General features: G+C 49.0%; 1 protein-coding gene across 9 annotated transcripts in view; it reads left to right on the top strand.

The window, feature by feature from the left end:
* Positions 1-6,287: 6,287 nt before the first annotated feature.
* Positions 6,288-18,511, top strand: part of WWC3 (WWC family member 3) — a 97,370-nt gene continuing 85,146 nt past the window's right edge. For all 9 annotated transcript variants that reach the window (XM_037053877.1, XM_037053874.1, XM_037053871.1 and 6 more), the window contains exon 1: positions 6,288-6,892. In XM_037053877.1, the coding sequence (XP_036909772.1) occupies positions 6,612-6,892 (281 nt within the window). In that variant the 5' untranslated portion in view covers positions 6,288-6,611. The remainder of the gene's footprint in view (positions 6,893-18,511) is intronic.

Below are 18,511 nucleotides of genomic sequence, written 5' to 3'. Positions count from 1 at the left end.
GTGAGCTGGCTTTTTGCCCATTTCTACTTCTGTGATAGGGAAGTCTGGCTGAACTTCGTGGAGACATGGCCCATAGCTGAGTGACAAACAGATCCAGGTTCCTAAAAGTGCTTTTGCAGAATGAGTGTGAGGGTTTCCTTGGTGGCACAGCTAGGGCTTGGTACCTCTTAGCTGAAACATATGCCCCTATTGATTATGAGGTTGAGTAGTGAGGACACTACCCAGGCGGCTCTCTGAATCAATATTGTCAAATCACTTGTCTTGGTTGCCACGTCCCTGACCTGTAATACAGGGCTTTGCAAATGAATGGGGCCAGGCTTTAGTGAGATCCTCCGCTGTGCTGCTGTTGCATGAACCGCTCTGTGAGCGGAATGAGTCCTAGAAACAGAGCAGCTGGTGAAGGAGTTGGAGTGTGAAGGGTCATTCATGTGCCAACCTGACCTTGGGCCAAATGTGATTCTGGGTGCATCTGTAAGGGTGGTTCTGGATGAGCTGAACCTTTGAATCAGTAGACTAAGGATCGCTCAGTTGGGGGGGCCTCACCTGATCAGTGGAAGGCCCCAACCACACAGAGAGATCCCTTCTTCCTCGGGTGAGGGAGAGCTGCTCCTGCCTGCCTGACTCAGCTGGGACATCAGTGTTTTCTGCCTTTGGACTTGAACTGAAACGTCAGTTTTTCCTGCCGGCCTTGGACTGGAACTATGCCATCGGCTGTCCTGGGTTTCCAGTTTGCTGACTGCAGATCTTGGGACTTGTCAGCCTCCAGGATCACGTGGGCAAATTCCTTATAATGAATCTTGAAATTTACACACACACACACACACGCGCACGCACACACACACCCTATTGCCTCTGTTTTTCTGGAGAACCATGAATGACCACTATGGAGCTCAGATGGGATAGCTGAGCTTCAATACTTGCCAGTAGGACCCCTCCCTTCAGTCAGGCCAACTAAAAATGTCTCCAGACACTGCCAAATGTTCCCTGGGGGCCACAGTCGCCCAGTTGACAACCACTGATATATAACCACCATCTCGGGTTGTTGCTCTAGGATCTAGTGAGGTTACATGTGTTCCAAAACTGTTCCATTCATGCTACAAAAGAGACTAATTTATAACGCTAGTGTCATCAAATGAAAAAAATTGTTAATGACCCAGAGACTGTTCATTTCTGTGTTGGCTAAATCCTCCTGCTTGTTTCCGTAAGCCTGAGACTTCCAAGCTGCTCTGCTTGGCTCAGGAAGCAGAGGTCTGCAGTTTAAGAATCTGTTTTTCCAAATACACAGGGGACCAGAGTCATAATCCTAAACAGGAGAGAACGCAGCCAGGAGGAAGCATTTTGTAGTATGCTGGCTCATGGCAGCTGTGTCTTCCTGAAATGATGGTTTGCCTGGAATCCATTTCCAATGGGCTTGTTAGCATTTTGTTGAACATAACCCCCGGGTTGCGAAGGAAAAGAAGTAAAAATGTAGCTTTAGGAGAGGAGACCTGGACATGAAGGAAGAGGGTGACTAGGAGTGTTCTAAGTTTGGGAGAGAAATTGGTCTAGCATTTTTTCAATTCTGGATTTTAATCACCCAGGTACAAATGGAGTCCGCCTACAATATGACGGCCATGGACCGGTTCCAAGGACATTGCTCTGCTCTGAGAAGCTGACACAGAGCAGGATGAAACACTAAAATGGACCAAACACAGACTGCCTGGTTAGCCACACAGCTGACTCTTCCGGAATACCCTGCATCTCTTTGCAGCGGAAGATTACCAAATGAGAAAAACCCTTCATCTCCACACGACGGGATGCATCTATACAAATCAAGGAAGTCCCATTTGAGAAAAGTGCTCCCAGTCTCCCTGTCCACACATCAAATCTAAACAACGGCTTTTCCGATCACAAGTCAAATAAGTGTCTAAGTTGAAAAAATAAAGGCGTGAAATAAAGGCTCCAGGGATAACCCCAGGCCTTCCACATTCCAATTCCTGAGCCTGAGGGTGGAGGGGAGAGGTGTGGACCTAGGAACCTCGGCTTTTCTCTCTTCCTTTGCAGTCCCTAAACCAGCAAGACAGGAATTAGCAAGAATGACATTTAATCTCTTCCCAAGTGTGTGGATTTGCATTATTTAAATACATGAGAAGCACCCATAACCGAGTAATTATTACAGCATTTGAAGAATGCCAAACAATGAGCCATTTCTTCTTCAGACCCAATCTGGCCCAATCTGGCCCATTTCCGTTTTCCTCTTAGCACATTGTACCGAATTACCCAATGTGTCACTTCCTAGAACACTTGATTGTTTACCCAAGTAAGCAAGAACTTCTTTGGCAGTATTTATTTCTCTCATTTTAGATGCGATGATTGCAGCCTTCACGGTGCTCTTGACTCTCAAGTATCGAATGTGTATAGATGCAATTTTTTAAAGATTTTATTTATTTCTCTTTAGAGGGGAAGGAGAGAAGGACGGAAATATCGATGTATGGTTGCCTCTCGTGAGTCCCCTGCTGGGAACTGGCCTGCAACCCAGGCATGTGCCCTGACTGGGAATCGAACCGCGATCGCCTCGTTCGCAGGCCCGCGCTCAGTCTACTGAGCTACACCAGCCAGGGCTTATGGATGGAATTTTTTACCTTCCTTTTTAAAAGAAAGGTTACCCTTTGGGAAGAGGGGCAGGGAGAAAAGGCTGAATCCAATTGAAAGTAAAAAATTCTTCAGGGGGTGGGCTGGGATGGGAGGAAAAGACAGAAAACTGTACTTGAACAACAATTAAATTAAAAAAATATAAAAATTCTTCAAACTCTGTACTTGTTTGTTTGACGTGCAAGGAGTGTGCTAGGTTGACTCCTTAACAAGCATTTTTAAAGAAAATATTCTGCGAGGGATTTCCCAGAGGGTCTGCGAGGAGGACAAGTATTTGCATCTCGATTACCCAGAGCCCAAGTGGATTTTTCCTGAGCCATTTTTCCATCAGAAATCTTGGTGGGAGGAGAGGTCACTACAATGTTTGTACTTTTGTCGTTGGTGAGGCTGAGGTTTTCATATGGAGGCAATAAAGAATGCATGATTGTGCATTCAGCTAAAACTAAAGATTCCTTCCCCTACAGTGTGTTGTGTGTGCTTGTGTTTTTTGTCCAACACGGAAAGCCCCACTTGACTATAAGAAAGACAGGCCTTATTCTCCCTAACAATTAACACACTCACACACGATTTCCCAACTTATGGCAAAACTGCAGAGTTAAGAGACCCCTTACCCGTTCCCAACTTCTCTTCCACCCCAACCCGCCCGGCACAGGTCTTTAGGGACAATCAGTAGCTGCCTGGATAAACATTATAAATTAAAAGGATTAATGGTCCAGTAGGCAGGCCTTGGTCACCCCAAGTTCTGGCATCTTTTAAGTTGGCTCATTTTAGGAAGACAAATGCAAAGAGCCTCCTTCACTTATCTGCGTCAGAGCGGTCCAGGAGCTGCAGATAAAGCTTCTTCGGTGACGTCTACAGTCTGTCGTCTCTGGCAGGCAAGTGCCATTAGAGGGTACAGGTATGTAGATGTTGTTTTGATGATCAAACGATTCATATTTGCTAAGTGCCTGGAAGAGAGCCAGGGAAGCAGGCTCTCTTACGTCAGGCCTCCTCAGAGCATTACGTGAGCTGGGGGTTCTCGTGCGAGTGAGTGACTGATTGGGGATGCTGGCTGCTGCGGGCATGGAGGTAGGCTAGGGTGGGGAGGAGCTAGCAAAGCCACGGGTAGTCCTTGGCAGCTCTGGACTATGAAGTGCACTAGCGTTTGATTGACCAGGGCAAGGGAGTTGGGCTCTCACAGTGCAGAATGGGTCCCTGCAGGGTGGGCGGACCATTTCAGACATCTGTCAGCCACCGGTGACCCTCTGAAAGGGTGAAGCCCCAGCGAAGGGGATCTGGGTGGGGCGCTGCATTTGCTCAGCAAATTGACAAGTGTTTGATGACACCAGCCCCATGTGTAGAGGAATAAGGGCTCAGAACTCAGGAATCTGAAGACCTGAGCCCCAGTGCCTTGGTTTTCTTATCTGAGACACCTTCCTTTTGGCCTTACAAGGCCTCCTGAATCTCCAATTTGAGGTTGGCACTCTGGCCTCATCTGTAGACAAGTTGAAGTCATAAGTGCTTATTTCTTTGTGTAGTCCCAGACTTGGGCAGTGGGGGGTGCACAGACTCTGTCCCGTTCTCTGCAGCACCCCAACACCAGCGCAATGCCTGCACACAGTAGATCTGCAGTGCATCCTTGCTGCCAGTCTGAATGACTGCATCACACCTGTCACTCTCAGTGAAAGGCCTCAGCTCCTAATGGATGGAGCTTCGGAGGATGTGCAGTGTGGGGGAGAGAGAGACATTGCTTTGTTATTCCACTTTAAAAGGCATTGATGAGTTGATTCTTGTATGTGCCCTGACTAGGGATCGAACCCACAACCTTGGTGTATTGGGGATGATGGTCTAACCAACTGAGCGGACTGGCCAGGGCCCCTTCCTCTTTATTGATGCTTCTCAGCTTGCCTTTTCTTCCGGGAGTTGGGAGTTGTTGCTGTGTGGGGGTGTTCTCCCTCTCTTTCCATCTTCCTCTGTGGAGGCTGGCTGCACTCCAATATGCTCCAGCCCCATTCAGGGCAATTTCCAGTGAGAGCGCCCAGATTTGTGACATTCTGAAATGACATGATGCCTGGGAGAGCCACGTCAGGTAGTAAGGTGTCTGCAGGGGGTCAGGAAGAGAGGGGAAGAGAAGGCAGTGGCAGCCCTCTGGGCCATAAATCATGCCAACCAGCAAGGCCGATGTCAGAGCATTCCCTGGAACTACACCATCACCAAGTATTTGGTTTTTTGATACTCTCCCCACTTTCCCTTGGACATTTCATAACTGTCCAGGTTTCACTAAAAGGACTCCAGTGATGGAATTTCCGGCACATAACAGGCGGGGTGGGGGGGGGTGCAGATACTCGGGCAGCAAGGGAGTTTCTGTGTTGTAGTGGGAGGAGGGGAGGAAAGGCCTTCCTTGGATATGTCCCAATGAGCAGTTTCCATGCCTTCACATTCTTCCTTTTAAAAAACAACTTTCCCCTTCTAAAAGTAATATTACCATTTTACAAACAATTGGGAAGGTAAATAATTAAAAAAATCCATTCCTCTAAAAGAATGCAAATGACTGTGAGCATTTTAGACATCCTCCCTCTAGTCTCTTTCTCTGTGCATCTCCGTTTGGATCCCTGTTGGAGTTTTTACTAGATACTTTTGTAACCTCCCTGATAGTTTCCGGCATTTCCTGACATTAAGTCTTGCGGCCAGGGATCTGGAGCACTAAGTAGCTGGGGGTTTTGGAGCAGGAGAGAACCCTAACTTGGGACTTCAGTTTCCCAGCTACGAGATGTGAGTGGAACATAAATTATCACTGAGGTTTCACGTTTTAGGAGTTGTCCTGGCTTCCTCCCCAGCAGGGGCCTACTTGGGTCTCTACTCAAACTATGGGATCCTCCAGACTGGAAGGTCGGAATGCTTAGGGCAGGTGAGGGGGCCTGGCCCATAGTGGTGACTCAGAATGAGTCGTTCTGGGGCTCTCCTGACAGGGACACGAAGTGGCCACCTGCCCAGCTGTCCACTTCCAGGTAGTCCTCCCTGCCCCACCCAAGAGGACTGGCCTCGGGTTCCTCCTCTAGCTACGAACTCCATTGATCTCCCCTGGGGGCTTTATCCACATTCGTGAGACCATCTTGGATATGGGGAAGACCCAGGGCACAGCACCCCCACACCCAAAAGGACAGAGCGTAGGATCCCAGGCTTCGGGCAGTGGGTGAAGTGAGGTGACCGCCCTCTCCCCCGGGAATTGTTTGGGCCCCAGGAGTCAGCCCCAGGCAGGCCGCGCCTGCAGCCCGGGTGGGACGCCGTTCTCCCGGCCCCCCTTCCTCTCCACGGTGGCCCGGGGGCGGACGGACGCGGTGGCGCCCATCCTGGCCCCCGTGCGGTTTCCCGGCGAGGCCCGAGGAGGTGGTGGAGCGGGAGGGGAGGGGGAGCGCGCGGGGCGCGGGTGGGGAGGAGTAGCAGTGGGTGGGGGGGAGAAGGAGCAGCGGGGCTGGGCGGAGGAGGAGAAGCGGCGCATGGGGTGGGGGCTGGGGGCAGAGGAGGGGAGAGCGGAGGAGCCCCGGGGGAGAATGGAGGCGGAGCAGCTGTGGGAGATGGAAGGCGTTGCGGCGGGCCTGGGACTGAAGCAGGAGGGGGCGGGGTCGAGGGCGGGCACGGGGCGGGGCCTACGAGCGCCCCGCCCATCGCCGCCGGGCTGCGCCGAGGAACGAAGATGGCCGGGCGCACCGCGGGAACTGAGGAGTCGCCGGCAGCAGCGGTAGCGGCAGCTTCGAGGTTGTGACTCTACGCGCGGCAGCGATCCGAGCGACCCCAGCGGAGCGGGCCGGCTGCGCAGACAGCGACGCGCCCGGCCAGCGAGCAGCGGGTGGGCGCCGGTACACCGGCGCCGGGCGGAGGATGCACCGGGCGCGGCGGGCGGCTCCCCGCAGCCGCCCCCGCGCCTCGGGCGCCGGGCCTTAGTGCTGGCTGAGGAGGCGGCGCGCGCGGGGCGGCCGGGCGGCGGCGGGGCCCGCGCCGTCATGCCGTGGTTGAGCGGCGGCCGCCGGCGGCGGCGGGTACAGACGCGCGAGGCCCCGCGGGAGCCGCCGTCGTCCGTGCAGTCCCCGCGGGAACCGCCGCAGCCCGCGACCGCCGCCGGGATCCCCGTGCCCACTGCACCCTGCGGGGCTCCGCTGCGGGCCCGGGAGAGCTCCGAGCTACCGCTGCCCGCCGGCTGGGAGGAGGCGCGCGACTACGACGGCCGCGTCTTTTACATCGACCACAACACGCGCCAGACGTCGTGGATCGACCCCCGAGACCGGTAAGGGCGCCGACGGGGGTGCGGGCCGGGGCCCCGTTCCGGACGTCCCATTTCTTGGGCTCTGGGAGAGGCTCGAGGACACAGGGAGGTCTCCGGGTCTGGGCGACGAACAGGGAGCCCACACGCCCCCATCTCCGGGGCTCTGGCCGAGGATCGAGGCGCCTCCTCTCCCGGCTTCGAGCCCCGCAACGCGGAGCTCCAACCTCCGCCCGGTCCTCGCCGCGGCGGACACACTGACTGGGTTCCCTCACGTCACCCGCTGACCGGCGCCTGGGAGCTGGGCGCCTGGAATTTCCTCTCCCGGGGCTGACGGATGGCCCTCTTTTCCTTTTTCCGCCGCGGCCTCGCCCATCGTTGCCGGGCCTCTGCGGCCCACCACCCCCGGCTGTGGCCCCACGAGCACTCCGGTCCCGCGATGGCCAGATGAGCTGTCACCTTGGAGCACGAACGTGCGCCCTAGCTTGGTGGCGTGGGCTCCTTGTCTGGCGGGCTCACCCTCGTTTCCGTCCAAAGACGGCTGCCGCTCGGGACACCTCCGGGGTTCCCAGTTCTCTGCGAGTTGGGAGAGCCCCTTCCCAAACTGGGATGGTTAGTGTACTCTGTAGCGCCTTAAACATTGAGTTAAAGTTCTGATTGAAACAGCCTTGTGTATTGTGGCCAGAATGGATTATGATTAGACCCAGATGCTTTTGGAAAAAATCGAAAAACAAGAGTTGGATTTTACGTTTCCTCTTTGTGCAAGATATGAATAGGGCACTATGTTATCTTATTATTCATGTAAATAAATCCTATGCGGTAAAAAACCCGGATTCTTGCATTTAATTATGTTCATGTAACGATGATGCTTTTCTTAAACTCTTTCAGTGGTTCAGCCACTTTTGGAGAGATGCATTTTTCGTGGGATTGGGAGCTCTGTTGAACCTGAGTGTTTCCAGTGGTTATGTGATATCTTGTCCTGTTTGGAGCAGCTCCTGTCCATTGCTTGGGTGCCAGAAAGGAAATACACTCCAGGTTTCCCAGTGATTTTAAGACTCGAAAAGGCCAAGAGTGGTGACATTGCACCTACTTCCTCCTACCTGCACAGGAAAGGCAGCGCTGCATGGCACTAGCATTTGAAAATAAACGTTGGAGGAGGGAAGCTGCCGAATTATTGTTTGAATATTTCTCTGGGTTCAGATAGGGAAAAGCAAAACAAAGCAAAACAAAGCAAAAGCGTTGTGGTTCCCTAATATTCTCTCTGAACATCGCAAACTCGGAACTCAGAAACTGAGATAATGCTGGCACAGTTTTATGGGTTAAAAGGATGCTTAGTTATTTTGAAAATCAGGTGAGATCATATTGTAATTTTAACCAAAGGCCAGAGCCACAGCTGTTTGATCAAGCCTTGGATGGTTCTGGAATTGTTAGAACTGCTTGGAATGTGGTGCCCTTTTATGCTGTATGTGTGTTAAAAACCCAAACAACTGGAAAATGAACCAATTAAAAATACCGTTTTGCTTAGAAAAGGCTAGGGCTCATTTTATGAGGGTAATATAAAACAGTTGTGGTTACATTGGAGTGGGGATTCATGATGAAAAGTGTAAATGTAAGAATTTCCCTTTTTATGGTATGACCCAGGACATAGGTAAGCAGACCCTACACAAGTCAGCTCGCAGAACCCTCCTTTCCGCACATTTCATGCACGTTTCCTGTGTCTCTCCTTCCAGAAATGTGTTACCCAATGACATTCTCCCCGTTTGCAGACATCGCTCATGTTAGAGATTTCTAAAAAGTCTTGTTTCCAGAGCTTGCCTCGGCAGCACATATACTAAAAAGTCTTGTTTCTAATGCTAAAAGTGTCGTTCGAGTGAACAAAAGTGGATATTTTACATTTTTTGTAAAGTAAAAACATGTGTATACTTTTATGAGACATTGTTTTTATAGTGAGTGAAAATTCAGCAGGGGACAGCTTGCACTTCAGCTCCCATAATACCTTGCCCGAAATATGTATGGAATGTTCGGCAAGCCACAAACATTTAAGGGGAGTCTCTGAAGGGTGTAAATGGTGTAATAGTCATTCTTCTTCTTCTTCTTTCAAAACAGAACCCTGCCGATTTTTATAGGTGACTGGGTATCCTTTAAAGTTGGAATTGTTTTATTATATGGAAAAAACTGTGTTGGGGCATGTTTTCTCCATGTGCATCTGACAGTTAAAACCCCTTTGAGTCGCCTTTGATTCACACAATCAGAGAACAGTGTTCAAGAAATGAGGACGTTCCCCCAAACCGCTCCCAAAGAGAGAACTGACAGGAGAAAGGCAAATAAATAGGGTTTTAAAGAAAATGAAAAATGAAATTGAAATTATGGAGGAATTTCAATGTAGTAAGGTTAGGTGCAAATTGTTGCTGACTTAAAACACTTCATATATAATTCAGCATGAACTGTAATAGCATAAAATATACTGCTGTAAGCAAAGTAACCAAGGGCCAAGGGTGGTAAACAATCTCTTCTAGAGTTTTCTATTCATTCCATTCATTGTTGTATTTAACAGCATTTGATATTGCCAGCTCAGGGCGTGTTGGTGAATTATTGTAGCTGTACTTTCTTTTTCAAGTCACAACAAAGAGGTTCCAAGCCTAAGGAAACATCTTTACAGATGTGGCTATAAACATCCCACTATTTTCAAAATAGAATTCTTTTAGTTTGATGATCAGGCCCCCTTAGGTTTAAATTTACTGTCTCTGCAGATCAGTCCTGTGAGTATAACTCTCACCATTTTTGGGACTGTACCCAAAAACTTTCTTAAAAAACAGTTAATTCACCATTTCTGTGGCTGGTAGTTTCTGTGGGTGAGTCTTATGTGGCTCACATGAGTGGCACATATGTGTACTACATATATTAACTCAGAGTTCAATGACCACTTTATAAAAAGGTATTTAGCATTTAGGCGGAAAATATGGAAAGAACATTTTTGCTTCCTTTGGAAAAATCCAGTGCCTTCAATGGTTGTGTACATATATGTGCGCGTCCTTCGGGGTTGTGTTGGTGTTAGTTATCCTGTAGATGGACTGGGTGGTTGGAACTTTGTTCTGTTTGTCTTAGCTCATTCATTTTTATTTTTATTTTTATTATTTATATATATATTTTTAATCTCCTCACCTGAGGATATGTTTATTGATTATTTCCTTCTAGAGAGAGAGAGGAAGGAGGAGGGAGGGAGGGGGAGAGAGAGAAAGAGAGAGCAAGAGTGAGAGAGGAGGGAGAACTATCGATGTGAGAGAGAAACCTCTATTGGTTGTACGTGCCCTGACTGGGGATTGAACCTGCAACCTAGGTATGTGCCCTGCCCTCAAATCGAACCCACGACCTTTTGGTGTATGGGACAATGCTCCAACCGACTGAGCCACCTGGCCAGGGCTCTCTAGCTCAGTTTTTACTGCGCACTACTGGAACGCCAAGTGTAAGCAGCGGAAGGATGGGGACCCTATCACATCTGAGATCAAAGCAGAGTATGAATGGTCACGATGCTGGTGGAAGGCCCCCATGATACCATGGCAGAAGCTTTGGGGGACCTATTTGTTCACGTGACGGACTTGACCTGCGTCACATAAAGGAGTTCTGTGGCATATTAAAAGTCCTTTGGGCAGGCTATTGCTTTAAGGAGAAAACAATCCCTGCTTGGTTCAGGAATTTGCCAGGTTGGAGCCCCACTGATCAGAGCCACATGACTCATTGATTGCTCCCTTCTTGGAACCCTTATTTAGTATTAATTAATATGATGTGTACTATATTTACCTCACAGAGTTTATTTTGGGATTATAGAAACTCTGATAAACAAGTAATGATTTCTCCATTTTCCGCTTACAGGTAGTGTTTATATGAACATGGGGAGTGTCTTAATTTTAGGGACATGGGGATGGGATCCTAGAAGGATGTTCTTCCATTTAGATCAACAATTCTCGGTCTGTTCTTGGTCTAATAGCTTTCCTTTTCTTTCCTTCCTTTTCTTTTTTAAGTGAATGGAAAAGTCATTCATTTCCAAAAATAGCTCCCGGATGTTTGGAAATTTCTAAGTTTCCTTTTCTCCCCTTTCACTCTGATTTTGGAAGTGAAAATAATGTGCTTCACCTTCTCTGGTAGGTTCTACTTCAGGAGCCCTTGGGTCAAGTGACATGTTAAAGGTCACCTGGTGAGCCTGGCAAGCTGCTTCTAGCCCAGGTCCTTTTGCTAATGTTGGCTGCCTTTCCAATAAATTAAAATAAAGTTAATCTGATGGAATAAAAGCAGAGTTAAATTCTACTGAGTTCAGTTATTCCCTTTCAATCCAGTAAAATGAAGAACTATTTACAGAGATTCTTGGCCTCCTGTGTGCTGGGATGGTAGGTGGAGACTTCGTCCCAGAGATAAGAGACAAAGAAAATGAAGACAATGCTAGTTACCAGGTGCTATTATCAGCTGGTGCTGGCTTCCAGGAAATGGAGGGAGGGCTCACTTGAGCCTGGGGGGATCTTTATTGTTGTCCATCCCCCCCTGGATTTAGGGTTTTTTGTGCTTTCTAAGTGCTAGGGAAGAAAAGTGGGAATGTGAGAAAAGTAGTGGAATTGAGGAAGTGCTTGGTGTGTTCAGGGTCAATGAGGGGATCGGAGAGTTTGCTCCAGAGTTCCTTGTAAGAGAGAGAGGTAAGACTCGGGCAAGACCACACATAACTTAGAATCGTACAATGTTGGGGTTGGAAGAGCTAGGGCTGTCCTGTTTGAACTCCTCATTTCTCACCAGAGGGCCACAGTCAAAGGGTGCGTCCTTCAGGGAGTTGGAAGGACAAGGACTTGAGCTGTGCCTTTTGACCAGGAACTTCCACCATTCCACCCAACTGCCTAACCCTTCCTCCCTCCCTCACTCCCTCCCTCCACTCACTTGCACAGCCTCTCCATTTCAGGCACTCTCCCAGGGTTCAGGACTCCGTGGTGTGCACCAGCAGACAGGTCCCTCCCTCCATGGAGCTTACAGCGTGCTGGTGTCTTTCTCCCTGAGGCCTCACCATGCTGTTGCTGCCTCCCAATTTCCCCCACTGGAACCCCTTGGGTCTGTGGTTATGGTGGACATATGTGGAGTGCTTACCAGGTGCTAAGTGCTCTAGGCATTTGCGTGGATGCTTTTACTGAAAGCCCACAATGGCTGCCCAAGTGTAGGTGGACGGGTGATGAAACTAGGCCAAGGGACTGTGACTTAGTAACCTTGCTTCCCATGGCCAGTGAGGGGCAGTGTCTGTCCAACTCCAGAGTTCAGCCCTCCCTTGGCTACATAGGTCCCCGCGCCTTGCACGGTGTTATACCCACCGGTTGTTTTCACCTTGCATTCGTTGTTGATATTTAACCCCTCCCTCCGGTAGGTAGAATAATGGCCTCCCAAAGATGTCCATGTCCCAGTCTCTGAAACCTGTTAATAAGTTACCTTCCATGGCAAATAACATTTGTAGGTGGGATTAAGTTACGAATTTTGGTGATTATCCTGGATTATCCGGTGGGCCCAGTGTAATCACAAGGGTCTTTACAAGAGGGAAACCGGAGGGTCAGAGTCGGAAGAAGACGTGTGACAGCCGGAGCAGATGTTAGGAGTCACATGGCCGTGAGGCACGGATGCAGGCAGCCTCTGGCAGCTGGAAGAGGCAAGGGCATAGATTCTTCCTTTAGAGCTTGGAGATGGAACCCAGCCCTGTTGACCCCTCGATGTAGCTGAATAAAACTGAATTTGGACTTTGGACCTCCAGGGCTGTGAGATAACACATTGGTGATGTTTTAGGCCACTCGGTTTGTAGCGGTTTGTTACAGCAGCAATGGGAAACTAATGCACTACGTGTGATGGTTTCCCGGTGAGCATGGAAGCATCTGGTCAGCCCGGTGCCTTTGATAACAACCACAGTAGCTAATGTTCATTGTGTGCTTAGGGGGTATCATACTAAGCATTTTATATCCATTTCTCCCTGGCTCCTCACAGCACCCCTAGGGGTCCTCATTCCTTGTAGGCTGAGCCTGGAGTCTTGCTCACGTTAGGCACCAAGTGAGATCTGATGAGCTAGCCTAATACAGGACGGTGGGTGGGGTAGATTTCCTACAGAAGAGGCCAGTTGGAAATTGTCAGCGGTTTTCACAGATGGTGATGGGCCTGAGCTAGAGAGATCCGGGGCACTAGGCCTAGAAAAGGCGGGGATTATGTCAGAGGAATTGTGAAAGCAGCGAGAAGTGCCTGGGATTCAGCTGATGCGAGAATGAAGGCAGGTGGAATCAGAAGGGGGCCAAGGGAATCTTGTTGACACCCTAGGAGGAGCTGAGACTTACCAGTGGTCAACCCGAAGGCCTTCTATTAACCCCTCTCATAAATCTTTGCTGTTTGGCCGCCGCTGTTGATTGTCTGTGTGTCCAGGGACCTGGTTACCTAGGGAAGTGTGTTGAGTTGCTCACCTTACTGTATTGCTGATGGGCAGTGGCCTAAAATGTGGCCCAGCTTGGGCAGGTGCTGCTTTAGAGCAGAGAACCCCGCCTCAACACTTGATATCGGGGCTGGAGAATTCTTTGTGGCGGGGCTGTTCTGTCTAGTGTATGATGTTTAGTGGCATCCGTGCTCTCTGTTCATAGGTGCCAGGAGCACGCCCCTCTAAGTGAGCACGTCCACAACTGCCCTCAGACATTGCTAAGTGTCTGCTTAGGGGGCAGTACAGCCTGGTTGCAGACCTTGAACTACTTTTGTCTACTTGATTACAGTGATTCGTGTTTAGGAGCTGAGTTTGCTTCAAGCAGATTGACACAGCAGTTTCTGAGCTGTTGCAGAAGAGAGGGGAAGACCTCAAAAGCCTGATTTGCATGTTTCCATGAAGAATGGATGTTAAACATACTTATATGAAAAACCCTGAATTTACTATACCACAACAAATAGTAATACCAGCATATGAAACTTTGGGGCTGTATTGTAGTATGAGTATGGTCTTCAGTTTTGAGAATGTTCTCAATTGATAGGTTGTTCCTGAGTGTCAAGTGTGTACACATACATGGTGGAACAGAAGAAAAGGAATCTGTGAAAGCCGCAGTGTTCTGCAGCAGCCCAGAGTGCCGGCCTGGCGTTCTGAGTGTGTGTGGGGGGCTGGGTAGGTGGATGGGTGGGGGAAGCTGTCTGCCTGAGGTGCCCCGAGACATTCCAGTTTCTTCTGTGCACGAAGGAGCCGTGTGAGGATAGCCTCCACCTTTGTTCAGAAGCCCTAGGACAGGACAGGGGTGTCTTGAAAGGCTGCTTGTGGGGCGGAGGGAGAGAGGGAAGGGGGAAGGGAGCTAGCCAGTTCCTAGGGGACAGGCCTTGCAGTCCATTGGGTGGGTCAGGAGTCAGACTGCGGAGGTCTTCCGAGTGACCCTGCACACTAGCCCCAGTGCCACCAGGAGACAGAGCACGGCCAAGCCAAGTATGTTTCCAGGCCGCATGGAGCTCGGGCAGGACACCAGGTAGCCATTGCAAGAGATGGATTCTTTTTGCCTCTGGGAGCTCTGTTTGTGGGACGGTGCTCATCTCCAGCGTGGGGGAGCCCTGAGTGTGTGGGTAGACTGGACTTGCCTTGAAAATTATCACCATCTATTTGAAACAATTGAGGTGAAATTCACATATCATAAAATGTACCATTTAAAAATATACAATGTAGTGGGTTTTAATACATTTCCAAGGTTGTGCAACCATTGCCACTATCTAGTTCTGGAACATTTTGATCATCCCAAAGAGGAACCTTGTGCCCGTGAGCAGTCCCTCCCCACCTCCCTCAGCTCCTGGCAGCCGTTCATCTGTTCTCTGTCTTTATAGATTCGCCTGTTCTGGATTTTTTGCATAAGTGGGGTCATACAGTCTGTGGCCTTGTGTCTGGCTTAGCGCACTCAGCATACTGTTTTCGAGGTTTATCTGTGTCGCAGCATGGATCATGCTCCATTTCTTTTCCTTGCCAAGCACTGTTCCACTGTGTGGCGAGAACACATTTGGAAGCCGCCCCGAGGTGCCCTCCCTGTTGAGGCGTTCCCCGCAGAATACAGGAAATAGCTATGTCTTGGATTCCGTTATGTCAACTCCCAACTGTTTTACTCACAGAAAAATGACCATTCATATGTTTACAATGTCAAAATATAAACATGACCTCGTGGACTCAATGGAAAAAACGAGATCTGGGCTGGCTATGGTCAGCTGTCTGCCCTGTTCGTAGGCTGCTGGCTTCGGCTCCTTGATAACCAGGACTGGGCCTTCCTGCTGGGGCAGTCGGTGCGCAGTCAACCTGGCCTGGGAGCTTCAGGTATGCCTGTGTCCTCTGCCCTCGGGGCCCAGGCAGCCCTGTGTTTTAAGCTCCCCGGGGGTTACAGTGTGCAGCCGAGTCACAACCGTTTTGTGCCAGGGCTAGTGGAAGAGTGATATAGGATGTGTTGGCATTTAACCAAATTGGAGTTGGAAATCTTAAAATGAGAGACTTTATGAGTTGATCGATTTTTTTTCGCTGCAGAATGGGCAAAGATGATTATTCGTTTATTTTTCAAGGAGAAGGTTCCCTTGTTCTGTGGACCAGCTGGACAGCCTGCCTTAGAGTTGTGGCTGTCATTTATCTCACTGGGCCTCCTTCAAAGCTCTTTGAGCTTCGCTTTCTTCCCATAGAAACTGGGGCCCGTGTGGGCTGTGGTCAAGGCCCATGAGTGAGGGGGGCCGTGCCCAGAGCCTGGATCTCACGTACCAGCAGCCCCAGCCACAAGGCAGCTTGAGTGGTTCACCTGTAGGACACCACACTGCAGCCGGGTTGGGAAGTCGCTGGTCTGGAGGACAGAGATGAGGAAGTCCGTGGCGTGTGCAGGTGCAGAAGGGGCTGGGCATGCGTGCCTTAAGAGGGAGGAATGAGTGTCTATATCCAAATTTGTTTGTGTCCCCATTTGGGGGATATGCTGGTGGGAATGGGGCAGATGGGGCCAGGGGTGTGCAATAGATCATTTTATCCTTCTTGCTTTTTGAACCATGTGAATACATGAACTTTTCAAAGAATTAGATGAAAAACAAAATCTGCACAGGACACGGCGGTATTATACACGAGAATTTAAGAAGCACTTGCTGCTGCTGCTCCTCCTTCACCCCCCACTGCCCCTTCCTTCATTTAACTCTGCCACTTGCAGGTAAATTTCTCAGGCGGGTTATTGTTCCCTAACTTGAGCTTTGAGTACACTGGGTTTCTGACGGTTATAGGAACAATTCAGTACAGTGTAACAATGTTGATCTTAGGTGGATATTTTCAGTTTGTCACTGTGCATTTGGAATTTCAATATTGTAACCAAAACTTACTGCATACTACATGAGAATTGCTTGGCCCATCTTTTTTGAAACTTTTTTGTTGCCCCTTTTTTCCTGGGTCTTTGGTAATTTTTGGAAGTGGCAGTTATATTGGGACAGGTGGGCATGCTTGAGTGAAGCCCGTGAGGGTTTGGAATGGGGGAATTAATGGGCTTCCTGGCCCAAGATGACTGGCAGACCTTGCTTGTAGGTCAGAGGCCAGGCCAGGGGCATGTCCCACTGGTCTGCCGGGCTTCGATCTCGGGATGGGGCCTGGCACTGGGGGAGCAGCTCAGGAATGATCTGGCTGCAGTGCTCACATTCACACCCTCCCCTCCATTTTCTTCTGTTCTGAAATGTCCTCCATGCATACTGGCCTACTTCTAACAGAAAATTAAAGTTTTTAAAGAGGAGGTGATGCGGTCCTAATAGAGCCGCTCTTACAAAGCCCATTATACTCGTCTATGAAGTTTAATGCACTGCATGTGACTGATCAACCAAATGGTGCAGAGAAAGCATTATGGTGAATTGCTCGGCATCATGGTGTCCAAAGAACTGCTTTGAGTTTTCTTTGTAACCAGCTGTGCTTGTCTCCTGCAGGCCTCACTCTCAATCCTCGGCTGGTGCTGTGCTCCAACGCGGATGTGCTTGGAACCGACTGTGGGTGCCCTTTAAAATGCTCAGGTCCACAGGGACCTGGGGTATTGTTTCTATGACACAGAGACCCATGGAAGCATTCTTGATACATGAGAACACCATGCTTTGTGTCCTTCTAGGCCAGGGGTGTCCAGCATTTTGGCATCTGTGGGCCACACCGGAAGAAGAGTTGTCTTGGGCCACACACATTAAATACATTGTGACACGTAAACACACACAAAAAATATCATCATGTTTTCAGTAAACTCACAGTGTTGTGTTGGGCTGCACTCACAGCCATCCAGCCCCCATGCAGCCCATGGGCTGCAGTTTGGACACCCATGTTAGTCCCTCCTCTGCACCTCTATCTAACTATACATGCATAAACCCAGACTTTTGTTTGGGGTTTTACATGAGTGGGATTATACTACTACTGTTTTTTCCTGTGACTTGCCAGTTTCACTGAAAAATATGTCTAGGTGCTCTTTCCAGCATCAGAATACAGAGAGCTATGTCATGGTGACAAGTTAACAATGCTATAGTGTATACTTGAAAGGTACCAGAGAAGTAGATTTTAAAAGTTACCATCACAAGAAAAACATTTTTGTGTCTATGTGTGGTGATGGATATTAACGAACATTATGGCGATCATTTTGCAGTGTATACATATATCAAATCATGTTGTACACCTGACATGAAAATGGTGTTACATGTCAATTACATGTCAATTTAAAAAAAGAAGAAAATAGAATCCACAGATCTACCACTATTCTTTTTATTTTTATTTATTTAAAAAGTTTAAAAATATATTGATTTTTGAGGGACAGGGAGAGAGAGAGAGACAGACAGACAGACAGACATCGATATGAGAGAGAAACATTGGTTGGCTGCCTCCCATTTGTGCCTTGACTGGAGATCGAACCTGTAACCTTATGGTGTATGGGACGATGTACCGACCAACTGAGCCATATCAGCAAGGGCAACCACCATTCTTTTTAAAAAGTTTATTTTTATTGAGGTAAAATTAACCTAACAAAATTACTCATTTTGAAGTGAACAGTTCCATGACATTCAGTACAGTCGCAGTATTTTGCAGCCACCCCTGTCTAGTTCCAAAACATTTTCTTCACCCCAAAAAGAAGCCCTGTAACCATTAGCAGTCCTGCCCACCCTTCTCCCCAGCCCCTGACAACCAGCAATCCACTTTCTGGCTCTTTGGATTTGCCCATTCTGGACGTTTCATGTAAATGGAATCCCACAATGTATGTGGCCATTTTGTGTCGGCTTTCACTCAGCATCACGTTTTTGAGGTTCATCCATGCTGTAGGGATCTGGTTTTGTGTTTCTGCTTTTGGTTTAATGCAGAGGACACACCATCTTGTGATCCTAACTGAGGGCAGCTGTGCGAACTTTGCCCACAGAAGCAGCCGGCACCCTTTAAGAAAAATGAATTGAGGATCAAAGGAAAGACATCAACTTAATTTAGCTTTTAGTTTGTTACTTTGAGAAAGAGAGAAATATAACGCATTTCACATTTCTTTCTGAAATTAGGGACAGGAAGCCCCCAAACTAATGTGTGGTAAGATATTAATGCTGCGATGGGGCATAAAAAATCATTAAACTCACCTGGGCCTTTTCCTCAAGGAGGCGAGAAGGCAGGCCAGAAACAAAAGACCT

Source organism: Sturnira hondurensis, unplaced genomic scaffold (genome assembly GCF_014824575.4).
Source record: "Sturnira hondurensis isolate 20B ecotype Veracruz unplaced genomic scaffold, ASM1482457v3 Scaffold0008135, whole genome shotgun sequence".
NCBI classification, from domain to species: domain Eukaryota; kingdom Metazoa; phylum Chordata; class Mammalia; order Chiroptera; family Phyllostomidae; genus Sturnira; species Sturnira hondurensis.
This window is presented reverse-complemented; position numbering and strand designations above follow the sequence as displayed.